This window comes from Protopterus annectens, chromosome 13.part0 (genome assembly GCF_019279795.1).
Source record: "Protopterus annectens isolate FY-2018-M chromosome 13.part0, PAN1.0, whole genome shotgun sequence".
In the NCBI taxonomy this organism is placed as follows: domain Eukaryota; kingdom Metazoa; phylum Chordata; order Ceratodontiformes; family Protopteridae; genus Protopterus; species Protopterus annectens.
In genome coordinates this window covers 114,909,939-114,928,412 of record NC_056747.1, presented here as the reverse complement: position 1 = coordinate 114,928,412, position 18,474 = coordinate 114,909,939, and the positions used below count along the sequence as shown (strand labels likewise).

The following is an 18,474-nucleotide window of genomic DNA, read 5'->3' as shown; positions in this document are numbered from 1 at the left end:
TGTGACTGAGCTCTCAGACAGTGTCCCAGGCCAGTATAAGCCTAGCATTGATAAACATTCAACCTTCATCTAGGATACCACGCATAGAAAGAATACAATTGACTAAATTGGCTAAGGGTATGCTGTCATTCCAAAGGGTAACTATATTTTAAGCCAAAGAAGATTATGGTTGACAAACCATGACGCTTTTGCAAGTGTCCTGTCCCCTATGGGATTTTGAACACAGTCTAAAATCATATCCAACCCTATACTGCCTTTTTTAGGAACTGCCAACCTGAAACCTACCAACATGGCTAAACCAGCCCAGGAAAATCTGATGTGGTTAGTAAATGCCAGGAATCTAAAAGAAGCTCCCTGCAAGCTCTAACTCACCCTGGAGAATGTAGGCACATGTGCAGCTGATACATGGTTTAAAGCTGCGGGAACCACGCCTGCAGTCCAGGGCTACAATGCCCTACACATTTAAGACCAACTGCTACATAGGAAAGGACAAAAGGTGAAGGTGTAAAGTACCTCAAGACTGGTCAGCCAGTATGGTACACGAGCTTCTCCACACTCAAATTACCTTAGACCAAGTCCCTCTGCCATAGCCTTGCAAGCCAAAGATCCTCATCACCCAAGGGAAATCATAATATGCAGAGGACCACTCCCCATTCAACCTAACACCATACTTACATGCAACTTGAAAGCCCAGTAAAAAAATGGGAATTGCTCACAATTCCCCAACATGTAAGCCTAAAGATCCTTGAACTTTGTAAAAACCAGGGACACTGGCTAACCCCTGGAACTTTCAGGAATTATTCTAGGGCAAACATCCTAAGTGACACCATGGCAAAATTTTTCAAGCCTCCCCCCCCCCAAACCCACAGAACTCCACTGTCTGCACAGTATTATTCCCAGAAATCCTGTATTATCACATTACCAGCTGCACAGAAACTGTTGTACACAACACAAGATCAATTCCAAAAAAGCTACCCTGATGGAATCCCTACATCAACCGGTAGTAAAAAATAAAATTCATAGCAAAATTTAGTAGGTGCAATACCAAGCAGAGTTCACCCTTACTTATTCAAGCGAAACTTGGAATAGTGGATGAGGAACAGTAAATCTACCAGTGTTTTGGCACCTATATCTATTAGAATTGGGAAGCTTACACACACGCTCAAGTGTCTCCTTCGAACACCACATTTCAAGTGTCGCCTTTGACCACCACATTGCCACTGTGGCCAGAAAGTCCTGTGTGGCACATTACCAAGGGGTTCTGCATCCAGAAGAAAGAGGTCATCTACTCTTCCTTCATTAGACCAGAGTATAATGCCCCATTTGGCATGTACCTCACTAAACACCCGCATCAGCTGGAAAGGCCACAAAAGTACCTCACGAAGAGGATCCTAGGCCTTAAACACATGGCGTACATGGACAGAAACTCCAACTTTTCTCTGTCTCATATAGTCTATTAACAGGCGAGCTCTGCTTGACTTGCAAAGCCATGTCTGACCCAGCCCTGTTAGAAATGTTACACCTAAAGAAATCCCAATCCCTGCGCACCACACACTCCAGGGATCTCAGTCTCATTACCACAATCAGACCATGCTGGAGGGACAAGTTCATAACCCAGAGACTGCCCTGGAACAGACTTCCCATACATGTCAAGCAGAGCACCTCACTAGCCCTTTTCAAGAGAAATCTTGAGTGGATGGGAAATAGAAAGTTCACCCCGGGGATCACTCCAGTGGAGCTACTTGATAGAGGCACTGGGAACTAACTGCGGCATGATGCCAGGGCACTTCTATGGGCTAGGTTTGTAAAGGCTCCAGGGCCATTGGCCTAGTACACACCTATGAACCCAAGTATATATACCTGCACAAATCTCAAAAAGAAAGCCCATCACTTACTGGGAAGCATGGGTAGGCTTAATTAGAGCCCTTGGGTCAACAGCCTAGTATTTACTATGATACCCTGTGAAGATGATTCATAAAATTCGCTAGAGATGTGCTAAGAGAGTAAATTAAGCAGCATGCACAGGTTTAATGTAAGTTTCTTACCTGGGTACACTGCCCCTGGGAGCCAGTCCTTCCCAGAACCTTGGTAACCTTAAAAGAAAGGAAATAATGAGAATGAAATTCTAATAAAAGTCATTTCAAAGTACCAATGACAACAGGTGATTCAATGATAATGAAATGCAGTGACATACTACTGGACTACAATTCGACAAAATTTGAGTCTTTTTGGCTACTGCAGCACATCTCTGTAGTAGACACTAAACACTTTACAGCAGCTAAGTTAATAGTTGGAAAATGTTAAGAAAAATTGCACACAAGCTTATTAAATCAGAGCTGGGAGTTTTGATAGAGTTTAGCAAACATAGGTTAACATTTAGTCTCCACATTCAAAGATACAGAAAACTCAAACCAAGAATTACTGAAGCATGCTCCGCTACACTGGAAACACAGGCACAACTTTTCACGTGGCATGATCTTAGAAACCAAGAGCATCATCTCAATTATTGTTAAACATGTTAAATACATGAAGCTAAAGACCCCAGCCACCAAGGTAAGCTGTCTGCAAAATCAATCAGTGGCTGTACATTCAATCTGGGACAAAAATATGCCATTAGATGGCAATATGAAAAAGACTGGCTTTGAGTAATGCCAACTGCAGCCTCTTCAAAGGCAGCAAAGAGGTTATCGGCATGTCAAAAAAGTCACAGCAAACGCTAAAGTCAGGGAAAGCCACAGCACTGTTCAGCTGCATCACCTAGTTTACTTTTGGGACAAAAGACACAGACCCTCTCAGGCCCAACAATGTCCACCTTTAAACTAAACACTTATACTTGCCATTCTTGGTGTGCTATAACAGCAAAAACCGTTTATTAAAAGAAGCTCCATTTGCTTTTGCTGGAATCGCAATAAAAGTACCTCATTTGTTAACCATACAGCATTTTTTTTTTGGTCAACATGGGACTGACTGCAATCTACTGTGATTGCTAGTTACTACCGGATGCATAACTTGGTGGCTGAACATGTTCGCATTTGGTTTTATTAGATTAGTCTTTTAAGCTGCTGGGATTGTAGCCAGTACAACCTAGTTATATACTCTCAATTGTTTGCTTATACTGATTTTAAATGCAGACAACTTGTACAAGTGTTTTACTTGTATCTGTGACCATAAAATGATTTGATGTTATGGAGAGTGCTTAACTCATTTGTAGGATACATTGGTTTCTACAAAATGCATCGTTTATATGCATTTTTGATGACATATTGGTAACCAGAAACTCTTTTATGCATTTTAATACAAGTAACTTGCATAAGAAAATATGACATAATGGCTACCAAAAGCTTTGCGTGTATCCTAAATGGTCACTGTATTTTTAAAAACCGATGTAATGTCTGTGTGTAGATTGTTAGCCATTGCTATATGTTTAACTTGTCACTATTTTTAAAATACCCAATGAACTGTTTGTTTAAAAGACAGTTCATTTTATTGTTCATTCCACTGCTACAAATTTTGTAGCAATGCTCCTCTTCCTCCATTTCAATAAGCCCTCCCTTTCTACCCATTGTCTGCCTCAGTAACCTCTCAGCACCACCCATCTTTTATCTCCCTACCCCCCCCCCCCTTTTAGATATTAACAGTGGATACAACTTCAGTGAAGAATGCACACTCGCTCTGATTGAAGTGAATATCCTAACCTCTAATCCAACTTTTCCCAGCCTACAAATAACTACACTCGCTAACATACGTTTAAACAAATAAATCTCTTGATTAAGTTTATTTTCTCCTATCTGTACGGCTGTCAGCACATCAACTACCCCTAATCCTGTCGTACTTTTATTCCTTTTACTATTCCTAGAGACCCTTCTGAGCCAATTTTCTATCCTATTAACTAACCTATCAAAATTCCTAACTCTCTGGTTCTCTAATTTTTCCCTTACTTTTATTAAGCCCTCTAATCTTATAGGTTTCACAGGTACGTACTAGGTTATCAGCCTATGCAAGTCTAGCCAACAAGGTTCCCTGGCTTACGCCACCCCAAGAAAGTTAATTTCCTTTAGATTAATCTACCACTTCCTATTTTGTATTAAACTCCCAGTAAACAGCTTTCCTTTCTGCCACACCAATCTGGTCCTACCCACTCTGTTTGCCCCTGCTGCTCTCTGGTTCACTCCACTCCCCTACCCCCACTGCCACACCCCTCTTCCTAAATTTATACTTCACTAAAGTGATTATCCAATTAATATCTCATTCCACCACTCCAACCTCTTGCCTACTATTTCACTAACCACTCCTCCCCTAAATTAAACTTTACCACAACTCCTGCCCTATTAATCTGGAACCTCCTATTTTTCCACACAATTTCTGAACCATGCCAGTTACCTTAAGCGTCACCATGTTTGTAATAACTTTTACCATTAGGTATCCCAATTCATATCACTTGCATGCCAGGTGCCTCCTTTTTGCATAAAAACCTCTACTTAATCCCCACTACAACAAACCCATGCAGTTAAGTTTTTTCTAATATAGCATCCTCCCTATTCAACCTTACCGACACACACTTTGCAGAGATTCAAATTCTATCCTGCACCATTAAACAAAAGCCAACAACCCACACTAAATCCATTCAATTCCCTCTTAGATTTTCTCCAAAAATTATCCAAGTGTGGGGATATTCATCTCAACACTAGACATGCTTATCCACAAATCTTCCTCAGATCTCCCTCAATGAAACTATTAAACACAAGTATCGGCAACACAATTACTGAATTTCATGCATTGCTTTCACAATACCCCCCCAGTATAATACCTGCAACTGAAACATGGTCAAAACCTCATGCTAGACACCAAAATCATTCCCCTAGGGTACAATATTTTAAGAACGGACAGAATACAAGGCAGCAGCATAGCCTTAATCTACTGTAACCATTTAACAATAACCCTTACCTCTAATAAGTCTCATCTTTTCAAAGCACTGAACTAACAGCAACCTTACAAATAAACTCCTCCAAGCAATTAAACATTGCAGCTCTGTATATTCCACCAGGCCAAAACATCCCTATAATAGAAGACTTCCTTGGACAACACAATCTAGCCAACAAAACTATCATTCTAAGTGATAACATTAGCTGGCTTGATCTAATCTCGGACTCCCTATAAATGGCATAAATCTGCACAGCTACACGCAAATCATCTCCAGCCCTACATGAATGCAGTATAACCAACACTGCTCAACCTTAGTCTGGATCCTAATCACAGACCCCCCCCCATACATATGCAGACACTGGCACCTTCCCCAACAGCCTCATAACGTGAAACCTCACTTTCAGAACATCTAGAAATCTAGCTAACTTTAACCAAATACTCAATATACTAAAATCCATGAACTGAACCCTACCAAAAACAGCCTAGCCCACATCCGAATCAAAAGGACTAAGCTAAACCATACCCCTTAGTGAACTAAAGCCACAAAAAAAAAAAACACTGTTCTCCAGAGACCAGGCCTGGAAAGAATGGCACAAAAATAAAGAAAACAAATAAAATAAATATAAACAGATATGGAATATAGCGCAAAAGATTACTAATCACGGACAAAAAACTCACTTCTCAAAAATTATCCAGCTAAGCAAATAACCTTAATTTTTTGTAAACCAGTCTCTTCACTTCTTAATCCTGGAAGCTCAGAAAACCCATTACCAGGACCAGACAAAGAATGACAAAATAGCTCAAATGTTTAACTCCCACTTCAACAGTATTCTAAACTTTACGTCACCCCCCCCCCCCAATACCCACTCTAGCCTCAGACAATCCAAACACTATAGTTATAAGCTCAGTCAAACCTCCATACAAACACCCCGCCCTTTACAGGGACCTCAAAAAAAAACTGTGCTCCCCGACAACTTTCCCTCAGAATATCTCAGTTGCTGCTGACTCAAAAGCCTACCCTGTCAGCATCCTCATTAATAAATCCATCCTAGCATCCAATATTAACTCTGGAAAAACATACATCATTACCTCCATTGCACAAATGTGGCCAAACCAATGAACTAACCAACTATCGACCCATCTCCATCCTCTCGTGTCTTTTCAAACTACTGGAGAAATGTATTTACATGCAACTAATAAAATATCTCACCAAAAATACCCTTCTTGCACTGGCAGACCATTTTCTTTCGGCACATAGCATCACTGCTCCTCTCCTTCACACACTGAACAAAGCCTTGGATTCCGGACTGCTTACAACAGTAATTCTATTAAGACTTATCAAAGCCTTTTAGCAGTGTCGCATCCCAAGTTACTTCAACTATCAATAGTAAGATGCCCTCAATTCACCCTCAAATGGTTCTCTTAACTTAGCTGATAGACAGCAATGTATTAAATGGCAAGGTAGCCTATCTTAATATCTAGTTAATAAAAAACTGAGTTCCTCAAGGGTCTATTCTTTGGCCTCTCAATATTTTCATAAATATGGATACTACCTCCCTTCAAGTACACTCATGCAATACTCAACTCATCTCTACCTCCAATAATCTCCAAAACCTACCAACATAACACAAAATGCCTTTAACATCCATAGAGACCTGGTTAAATGAAGCACAACTTCTACTCAACTAAAAAAAATCTAAGCTACTGCTACTCTCAACTGAACCAGTCTTACAAGACTTTACTCAAGGCAACAAAAATTGAAATAGCAACACATACCAAACTATAGCAACCGTGGGAATTGGTAGATGCCAGATAACTGTAGTTTCTGGTTGCTTAAGTTACCATTAAAAATAGGCCTGACTAATGCTGTACCACATACCATAACACTACATTGATTTGATTTTAATATTGAAATACAGTAATTAAAAGCCTGGCTGGGGGGGCAGGGGAGACCAAGTGCAACACATGAAAAGTGAATTGTTCACAATGTACATTTGACTTTTTTCCGGTTGCTTGCGTTTCAGTCAACAGAGTTTACTGCACTACAGACAACAAACTTGCCTTCAAACACATACAAAGTACACACAAAAAAAAAAAAAAAAAAAAAAAAAAAAAAAAAATCTAAAAAAGCTAAACTTGGCAAACGACAGACACAAACTTTACATGATTAAGCTACCAAAAAGCCACCTGCCAATAGCCTCCTGCTCCCATCCCTCTTATATGGGCCCCCCCATTTTCACCACCCCCCCCACCAGTTTCTTAAAAATAAACTCCAATCAAGCTATCATAAAACTGTCAAACTTGCAACTGGCATACCTTACCAATCACACCACTGTCAAGCCCTTAAGGAATTAAACTGGCTTGTATTCCAACACAACCTTGATTCCACTCAACTCACTCCAACTCATAAGAATTTACAAACCAGCTGCCCTGCAACCATATTCCCCATCCCGTAATCTGCGATCCACTAACAGCTTTTAACCACTATCAAACCCAAGAGCCAGTCAGAACATTCACTGCTGTGCCACTGCTAGGCTATGGAATGCCCTTCCCCCAGATACCACCATCAGACTCATTAAAAGCATTCAAACCATCAATATTTTCTCATTAGATCTGTTCCTGTGCCCAAAATTATATGCCACCATAAATTGTAAAAGTTTCTTTATTTTCTTCCCATCTCCCCAGCTTCTTTTTCTGTCTTCTTACCGACCTCATCACTAAGTATACTTTCTCTCTTCACTTTATCCACTATGCCAGCTTTTCTTACCTTTTGTCCAATACCCAAATGCCCTAACACCTCCTTACTTTTCTTTCCCTATTTACTGATGCACTACCTCCCCCTTCTCACAAAACCTTTACAATGTAACCGTTCCTATCTACATTATCAATTCAAAAGTTCTTCTGAATACACCTTGATAAATCATGAACATTTTTGACACTTTCTGCCTAGTATATGTATATAGCAACTCAGTCCATCATTGACATATGTATACAGTAACTATTCATTTTATTATCACCTGTTGTATTACTTAGCCTACATAATTTGTTTTGTGAAAATTGTTTAATACCTTTAACTATGCATATCTTTTAGTAGTGAAGCTCTTCACCCCAGGCCTCCACTGGAAAATGGCTTCCTGAACCAGTGGACTTCCCCAGCCAACAAAATGTCAATAAATTCCTTCTGAGTACTTAATAGTGCCCTTCTCCAAAATCAAGCCAGGACATACATAACTGGTAAGTTATCCATCCATCAAGTCTTAGCATTACCTATACTGGTAATTGTTAAGAGAAAAAGTTTTAGAACATACTGTTATTTGTCTCTTTCTCCCATCTAGCAAAATGAATATGCTATTTGCTGAAGCGTTGGTAAGAAAAGGTAATTAAACCATGTTCATTAAAGGTGGGCTTTATCTATGATAGATGTAGTTTGCTTATGAACTTGAACAACACCTGTTTTCTATACTTCTGAATAAGAGTTAATTTACAGAGGCAGGCTGTGGAAAATTCCAGCTATCACTGTTGAACTAAGTATTCTACACCAACTGTGGTTTTGAGGTAAACGTTCTACACTAACTGTGGTTTTGAGGTAAACATCCTACACTAGCTGTGGTTTTGAGGTAAAACATTCTTTTCTGAGGTAAATTGTGATCCTAGATGTTTTTCACAGCCAACTGTTAGAAATGTAACAAGAGCTATTTTGGCTAGTAACAGGAAAGTATAAAAGTTGATGTCAGTAACCAAGCTGATCAGATTGAGATCATTTTGGCCAACATGTTGCTGTAATCTGGTTAGCAGTTAATAAAGGAAATTTTCATCACCTGAGGCAGATGTGACTAGCTTGAATTTTTTCTTCTGACATTTTGGTCCTTTGGACCGGAAACCTCTACGAAGATATGGATCAGGCTGACAGAGACAGATTACCCGCGCAGGTGAGGGTTTCTTATCTTAAGATTCCCTCGACGGAAAGCCCTCCGACTGATCTGTCATTGGAAAGAGGCCGGCTGCTCTCTGATCCCTATCAGAGGGACAGTTTCCGAATCAAAAGGGGAAACTGAGTCTCATCTGGTTCAGGTAGGATGAAAAACAATTTTCTTTTAATTTAACCTTGTCGACAGGGGTTTTATATTTAGTTAAGGGTGGGTAGGAATAATTGTTAAGATTATTTTGTTAGGATCCCCGTTAAGATAGCCCCATTTTGTAATAAGCCCTGTAAAAATAATTTTGATGCAGTCCTAAAATAAGAAATCTAGGAAAACATGGGTTCAAGTTGCTGCAAGTGTGAGAGCGATGCCTGTTTAAATGTTGATGCTACGTATATGAAAAGTTTAAACAAAAATAATGTTAAATTTTTGAGAAAGTGGAAGTTGAAATATGGTTTTGATGGTACACTGTATAAGAATGCCTGTGCAAAATTGGTTACAGATTTGAAAAAGGATGCAGGAACTAGAACTAAAAAGCAGAGACAATTGGGATTTCCCCAAGCACAAAAATGGTTAAAAGCAAATAAACAAGCTATAAAAGAAAAACAGTGTCCGAAAGAGAGAAAATAAATCAAAAGGGATCACTGGTGCCAAGTGGAAAAGTAGCTTTATTTTAGATAAGGAGGATGAGCACACAGTTTGTGCAGTACAAAGGCAGGCAACCGCCCCACCGTATGGTGAAATTGCTGCTGCCGGGGGAACCTCCTCAATATCAGTCTAAAGATGTGGGATCTGTACAGCAGGGTGGGTTATTAGCTGCTCAAGAAAATGTTGTGACCCCTCCAATTTACCCACAAATTCCCGTAGTACCTAAAGTTGCTTTGCAAAAGGTAGACCAACCTATGCAGTTAAGGTCAGGACCAGAAGGGCAAGGACGTTGGGCTATTAAACTTTCTGACCATTCAGAAGCTCTTCCCTTAATACAAGTTGCAAACCCACAAGCAGGATATGTTGGACAAGAACCAACTATTTTAGTTTATCGTCCCTGGGCTAGAGGATATAAAACGAGCTACAGATGATATTCCTCATCCAAAGGTTAATTTTCAAAAGTTTTCTGAGGACATAGTTGGTATGCGCTTAAGTTATCATCTAAATGGTTTAGAAGTAGAACAAGTAGTGCGACAAATCTTAGGTCCAAATTGGCACTTAGTTTGTGGTACTTGGACATGTAAGGCAGATGACGGCACTACATTAAAGCACAATTCTGGGGTGTTAGATACGCGAGTCACTGATCTGTTAGAGAATTTCTGATAAGTGGCGTCCAAGAGCAGATTGGACAGTAATAAATCCGTGCATTCAAAATTATGATGAATCTGTAGATTATATTGTAAGACTGACAGAAGTGTTCAATAACCATTGTGGAATGATGTTTCCGCAGGATCAGACTAATGATAGTCCGTATGAACAGCAATTAAAGAATGCTTTCCTTAAAGGTTGTAAGGCTCCGATAAGTAGTTTTATTACTAAGCACATGGTAGGTCACAGAACATGTAGACTGCAACCTTTGTTTGAATATGCACGGCATGCTGAGCGACATTTTAATCTAAAAAAGAAAAAGAAAGTACAAGTGTTGGCAGTAGGGGATGATGGTGGGATATTCTTAGTACAGGACCAAAGGGGGCAAGGGCGCAGTGGTGGCCCGCAATGGGACACGTTAAATGAACCGGGTGGACATTCAGCCTATAGGGAAAGGTTAAAACGTGGAGAATGTTTTAAATGCGGTAGACGTGGGCACTTCGCTGCCGACTATGAAGAGTGGCAACATCCCCCACAGCTTACGAACAAAGGCTCCGCATGACTGTATGATAGTAAAGAAAGGCGCAATCTTCATTATGGGGATAGTAAAGAGGCAGACACCCTACGATGAATGTCAAAAACACTAATGGAAGGGTGGGATTGCGACTGAAGTCATAAACCTGGCAAATTTGGGTATTGCTATGCATCTAGATCAGAAACCCATGATAGAGTTTTTGGTTGAGGGACAGAAAGTGAAGTTTTTATGCGATTCAGGTGCATCGCGTACACTTTTGGTCCAGCAGTTCTGCCTCCGAACTGCAAAACAAATGAGTTTGCCCTTGTAAAAGCGGCAAACGGGAAAATTTATAAGGAACCACTGTCTCATCCTCTACTGTTCACAGATCCGCAAACAAACCAAACTGTTAGGTGTAGGGTAATTATATCAAAAGTTTGTCCAGTTAATTTGCTGGGAAGAGATTTGATGCATGTGTTAGGAATAGCAGCAATTCCCACACCTAAGGGTATTGAGGCAAAAAGGTTAGCGGATGGCTCAGAAGTACAGGGAGTACAAGACTTGTTTTACTGGTACAGCCTAGACTTGATTTCAGACGGCCCGGGGAGGGTTGATACAGAGTTGATCAATCTAGCTCTAAGTAAATCTAGGAGTGGGTCACCGCAGGTTGCGGCGCACTTACATTGTACAATGCTCTACAAGGCCCTTGGTCCGGATAAAGAATTTGAAAAAGAATTCTTTAAGCACAAGTGTGCAAGGATAATTTTGAATAACATGTTTTGGGATACGCAAGGTAATACAGCAGTAACCTGTACTTTGACTAAGGAAATGAGTTCTTTATATCGCTCAAGTTATAGACCGCATGTTTCAGTTACTAAAGCATTGGGTAGATTTGGAGAAACAGGTAACTATTTGGGACAATGTCTGAAAGTCAGTTAAAAGATCAACAGATCCAGGTACAAAGATTAAATTGGGTGACTTGGGCACGACCAAGCGTGCACTTCAGGGATGACCAAACAGAAAAGGCATGACAAATCCTCCTAACTCAAGAAAAAGATAGTGCGTTAAGTGCCTTGCCTGTAGATTTATGGTCAAAAGGTAAAGGAGATGTAGGATTAATAAAAACAGCAGGTGAAGTTTGTATAACTGCAAAGTCAGGTTTTAGACCTCGTAAGCACCAATATCCACTAAGTAAGCAAGCGGAGGAGGGAATTAAGCCAGCTATTGAACAGCTAAAACAGGTAGGAATTCTTGTTGAATGCCCAGATTCACCCTGCAATACTCTGTTGTTTCCTGTAAAGAAACTGGATGGGTCATGGAGGTTGGTTCAGGATTTACAAGCAGTTAATTCAGCTGTAATCCCAAGAGCATCGGTGGTCCCTGACCCCTATACACTACTTAATGATTTACTACCTCAGCATAGATATTTGTGTGTGTCATAGATATAAGCAATGCCTTTTTCTCCATACCACTACACAAGGAGAGTAGATTTTGATTTGCATTCACTTTTCCAAGGTAAAAGATACACATACACCAGATTGCCACAGGGTTATTGTGAGAGTCAGACAAAATTCGCACAAGAAATGGCTGCGAATTTAGCTCAGTTTGTTCCCCCAGAGGGAAGCCAGGTTCTGTTGTATGTAGATGACATTTTGTTGCCCTCACCCACGCAGAAAAGTTGTAAAAAAAGTATACCCTAGCCCTTCTTAGTTTTTTAGCTGAGCAAGGGACAAAGTAAATAAAGAGAAATTACAATTGTGGAAAGCACAAGTAAAGTACTTGGGTTATTTAATCTCGCAGGAAGGTAGACAATTGAAAAATAAAAAAAACAAGCAATTCTTAAAGCACCTATGCCTACGACTAAGCGGGAGATGATATTGTTTTTAGGTGCGACTAATTTTTGTAAAAGTTGGATTCCTAACTATGCTGAAAAAGTAGAGCCATTGACCGCACTGATCTATGACACTCCCATGGCAGCTAAAAGTAATATACAGTGGACAGATAAGGCAATACAAGCATTTAATAGAATTAAGCAATTGATAGCAGGATCCTCTGTTTTGGGTTTTCCGAACTATTCTAAGAAGTTTGTACAAATGGTTGACTATTCTAAGAAGTTTGTACAAATGGTTGATTGTAAGGGAGGATATATGACTTCGGTTCTGGTACAAGTACATGGGGATAAACAGAGACAGATAGCTTTTTATTCCTCTAGATTAGATCCTGTTGCAAGGGCATTGCCGCATTGTGTTCAAGCTGTAGTGGTAGCCGCCATGGCAGTGCAAGCCGCAGCATCATTAGTTTTGTTCCACCCATTAAAATTGCGAGTTCCACATTCAGTAGCTACTATACTTTTGCAAGATAAGATAACCTTTTTATCTCCTAGTCGGCATTTGTCGTGTATGACAGTGCTGCTGACAGCCACATATGACCATAAAAAGATGTACTACTCTTAATCCGGCGACACTTTTGCCGACTCCAGAAGAAGGTACTCCACACGTTTGTTTAGAGAGCATTCATAACAAAGTACTTCCCCGACCAGATTTAACGGATATTCCATTGGTAGACTCTGATCTTGTTTTGTTTGTAGATAGATCAGCAAAGAAAGAAACTGTAGAAAAAACACTAGTAGGATATGCAGTCACCACAAAAACTGAAGTTTTAAAAGCAAAAGGATGGTCAAATATTTATTCTGCCCAAGCAGCTAAGTTAGTGGCTTTGACTCGAGCTTGTACCTTAGGGGAGGGTAAAAAAGTGAATTTATACAGATAAGTCAGTATGCTTTCTCCACTGTGCATGTTTTCGCCCAACAATGGAAGAATAGAGGAATGGTTACTGCGACAGACAAACCAATAAATCAGAGATTTAATTTTACAGTTGTTAGATGCAGTGCAGTCAAATAGCGATATGTAAATGTTCCGCACATACCAATAGAAAAGATCCTGTCTCCAGGAAAAATGCCCTTGCTGATATGGCTGCAAAAAAGGCAGCTCAAAAAAATAATTTGCTTTTACATGACAATGATTTAGAGCCCGGACACCTCTTAGACTTAGAGACACTAAAAGTAATGCAAACACTTGACAACACAGAAGAAAAAATGTCGTTGGGTGAAATATGGTATTACCCAACAGGATGGGTTGTATAGGGCATCAGATGGCAAAATAGTATTACCCTCAAACCTTTTTAGGTATGCTGCATTGGTTGGCCATGGACCTGCCCATGTAGGAGTACAGACAATGGTTCAAATAGTGTCTAAGGTGTTTTGGTGTAAAGGCTTTTCAACTTATGCAAAGCAATTCTGTTTATCTTGTTTATTGTGTGCAAAGTATCATGCTCAGGGGGAGTTAAAAAAAAATCTCAGCAGGCATTCCCTACCCCTCCATATCCATTCCACACACTCTGTATGGACTTTATTGAGTTGACACCCTGAGAGGGAAAAAAGTTTTGTCTAGTCATAACTGATGCTTTTTCTAAGTGGGTAAAAGCTTTTCCAGTAAAGCATCCTGATGCACACACAGAAGCAAAGCTTTTGACAACAAAAATAATTCCCCAATTTGGTTTACCAAGGCGCATTTATAGTGATAATGGGTCTCATTTTGTTAACCAGATTGTGCAGAAGTTGGGTCAAGTGTTTCAAATTGATCTCAAGTACCATTGTGCTTACCATCCAGTCAGCTGGACTGGTGGAGAGACACAATGGTGTCAGAGTAAGCTCCGCAAACTGATGGCAGAAACACATAGATCCTGGACTGCGTGCCTTCCATTGGCACTCCTGTACATGCGAATCTCACCCTCCTACAAGGACTTGCACCATTTAAACCTTTGTTTGAGAGACCATAGACCATATTACGTCCCGCAGTGGCAAGGATTGTTGGCAGCGGAACGTGAGGGGGGGGTGAGGATCTGGCGGATTATATGAAGAAGCTGCTAAATGTCAAGTCTCTTGTAACCAATGACTCCTTTGCAGATTCTAGAAGTGAAACCTTGTTAAGCGTGGCACCCGGGGACTGGGTGTGGATCCGAATTGTGAAGAGAAAGAACTGGTCATCCCCCAGGTGGGAAGGCCCATATCAAGTACTTATCTCGACACCTATGGCTGTAAAGATCGCAGACAGGACTTTGTGGATTCATATCACTCACTGTAAAAAACTTAAAAAGACTTTTCCTTCTACCATTGATGCTGGTCAGACTCCATCGGACCCCTGAATGCAAAATCTGACTACAAAGGAAGGATGGCCATGTTCAACTGGTACTTGAACTGTCACGTGATGATGATTTTGGTGGCAAAAGTAAATATGTCCATACGAGAAGGAACAGTTGTGAGAGAAAAAGGAATGGTGGTGCTGCAAGCGCAAACAGGTGTTACTACTATGTTCAAGGTAAAACTTTGTGAAGGAATTTTGGACTGTGCTAAATGGAACAGTAATGATTTCCTGACTCTTGCAAAATACTTTGTGCAATAGAGACTGTGCATCCTGGTCAAATGTTTGGTGGTCAACAAATGTAAACGGATGGGAAACAAGTAGTGCAGTGATACCGGAAAAAAATAAGAGCAGGCAACAAAGAATAAAAATTGCGCATTTCCAAGGTACTGAAGTGATTACTATAACCATCGTGTCACCACAAGAAAGTGATTCAGGAGTTTATGGAATCAGAGTGTCTCTTCCAATTGGAACTGATCCTTTGGGGACCCTCCAACTTAGTGAAAAGCCTTAAAAATGCTACAAGTAAAGCAGATTTTGCCTTCACAGAGGAAGAACAGTTGTTACTCGAGACGGGATTCTTACACCATAATGAATGGTTATCTTGGGTTAGATATAATATCAGAGAGGCACATCGTGAGAACTGTGTTTCTTGTGCTGAAGGTAAACAGCAACTAGCGACAGTCCCATTGATGCAAGTTGAAGGTAATCAGACGCGTCTGTTAAAATTATTCTTCAACAAAACTGAAGATAAATGCAAAGATGAAACTCAGAGTTTTCCAGTCATAAGCAAAGTTGAGAAACCGCCCACAGCAATCTCTTATCCAGGCTCGTATATGTGCATTTCCAGAGACGGCACAGGAAAAAATTATGGCAATATGGAACAGTATTATTGCAATGTTACTGTAAATGGCAATGGAAATCCATTTCTGGAAAACCAAACTCATAGTTTGGCAGACGTATGGTGGTTATGTGGAGACAACAAACTCGGATCAAGGCTTACGATTCCCTGGAAGGGAACTTGTGCACTTGCAAAGTTGATTCTACCATTCTACATTTTCCCAGTTCCAGCAAGCAATTTCGTAAGAGAACCTGAAATAAAGTCGAGGTGGTTGAATAAGAAAAAGAGATAGGCACGGAAGCAATCCTTTGATAGCAGTGTCTACATCGATAGCATTGGCGTACCAAGAGGCGTGCCTGATGAATACAAAGCAATAAACCAAACAGCGGCTGGTTTTGCATCCATCTTTGTCTGGATTCAACCCAATAAAAATGTGGACTGGATCAACTACATTTACTATAACCAGCGGCGTCTTTTAAACTATACCAAAGATGCATTAAAAAGTATTGCTGAAAAACTGGAGGCCACTTCGCAGGTGGCATGGCAGAATCGAATTGCGTTGGATATGCTCTTGGCCAAAGAAGGAGGAGTTTGCAGGATGTTTGGGACTTTGTTGTACATGTATCCCGAATAACACTGCCCCTGATGGGAGCAGCACTCGAGCTTTAAAAGGTTTGGAGAGGTTATCCGAAGAATTGGCAGAAAACTCTGGGGTAAATAATCCCTTCACAGACTTTCTACAAGCATGGTTTGGAAAACGGAGTCATCTCATCAGCAGTTTCCTGGTGTCTGGAGTCGCTGTGGCTATCGTGGTGGTATGTGGTTGCTGTTGTATACCCTGCATCAGAGGTCTTCTACAAAGACTGGTTGATACTGCTGTTACGAAGACGATGTACCAGCAGTTGCAACAGACTGGTGAAAGTGAATACATTGAAATGTGACAATTGTAAATGTTTTAAAGTTTAAAAGTTTGTCTTGCAAATGAAGTAATGTATGCAAAGAAAAACTAGTTTTTACCATATATTGCTGAAATAAAAAGACAAAAGTGTTTTGAGGGGGGAAATGTTAAGAGAAAAAGTTTTAAAACATACTGTTATTTGTCTCCTTCTTCCATCTAGCAAAATGAATGAATATGCTATTTGCTGAAGCGTTGGTAAGAAAAGGTCATTAAACCATGTTTATTAAAGATGGGCTTTATCTATGATAGATGTAGTTTGCTTATGAACTTGAATAAAACCCGTTTTCTATACTTCTGAATAAGAGTTAATTTACAGAGGCAGGCTGTGGAAAATTCCAGCTATCACTGTTGAACTAAGTATTTTACACTAAATGTGGTTTTGAGGTAAACGTTCTACACTAACTGTGGTTTTGAGGTAAACATCCTACACTAGCTGTGGTTTTGAGGTAAAACATTCTTTTCTGAGGTAAATTGTGATCCTAGATGTTTTTCATAGCCAACTGTCAACTGTTAGAAATGTAACAAGAGCTATTTTGGCTAGTAACAGGAAAGTATAAAAGTTGATGTCAGTAACCAAGCTGATCAGAATGAGATCATCTTGGCCAACATGTTGCTGTAATCTGGTTAGCAGTTAAAGGAAATTTATCACCCGAGGCAGATGTGACTCGATTGAATTTTTTCTTCTGACAGTAACTTACTACTTACATTGGGAATATGAAGAGTTGGGCACCTATCCTTCAATAGTCTAACTGCTGCACTTTTAGGCCCCACAGTATAGGGGTTTGCAATGTCACCGGCTTTGCCAAGAAATAAGTCAAACAGGAATGAGTCTCGTGTCCCAAAAAGCAAAATGAAGTCACCTCATAGCAGCCAACAGACTATCAAGTATAAGGAGAGTTGTACTGATCAAGATAGTTTAAGCACTTAAGGCCATTAGGTTTTTCAAGAAACTATTAGGGCCTCTCCACTTGAGATCTGCTTGTATTTGTACATGCCAAAGGGACTGATGTACTAGATGATGGGTCCAATAAGGAAACAGCACTGTAGTAAGAGGACTTTGCATTTTGAAGATATTCCCTTCGAAATTAACCGAGCCAGACAAGAAATCCTGAGCGTGCTGTCCACAAATACCCAGGTGTCTTATGAGAACATCTGTTTAAACAGGAGTACCACTAATCAAAAAGTGGTTTCGGCTTTGAGTCAAGTACAGACATGCCTTTAACTGTTTACATTTAGCTTGAGACCATTATCAGTACACTCAGCATCAGGCACATGCATATCCCAGCCCCCCTTTTTCAAGTAGTTCAGTATTGGTGGGTAATAGTGCCCAGCTTGCACTTAGCAACAACCACCCTTCAGGGGATCATGACTTGGTTGACTTCAAAATTAATGTCTAACAAAAGGACCCAGCAACCATCCCTGCAGTACCTCCACTACATGCAATTCTATACTCAGAATGTACCAGTAACTTTCACTACCCAAGACATATTAAGACAACCAGTTTGCAACCCAGTAGACATCCTAGACAGAGTACACAAATGCAAGATGCAAAGCACAGACTTTCCTTACAAATACACAGAAATAAAATGCACGAAGAAATAAAACACCTCAAAACCAGAAAAAAGCAGCATAGAAAACCATGTTGATGCAAAAAGAAAACCCAACTTTAGTAGATAAGGATGGACAACTCCTTTAACCATTAGCCCTTCCAGACAAGTAGAATAAGTGGATCAATAAATTCATTGACAAACTGAACAAATCACTAGGCTATTCTTTAATGAGGCCACAACATAAGGGTGGCGGTGAAAAATTATGGGCTGCAA

At 40.2% G+C, this 18,474-nt stretch overlaps 1 protein-coding gene across 1 annotated transcript in view; it reads right to left on the bottom strand.

Annotated features, from left to right (window-relative positions):
* RPS28 (ribosomal protein S28) overlaps positions 1-18,474 on the bottom strand; it is a 45,016-nt gene that overhangs the window by 20,320 nt on the left and 6,222 nt on the right. Inside the window, exon 2 of the mRNA XM_044090686.1 lies at positions 2,046-2,093. Coding sequence (XP_043946621.1) covers positions 2,046-2,093 — 48 coding nt within the window. The remainder of the gene's footprint in view (positions 1-2,045; positions 2,094-18,474) is intronic.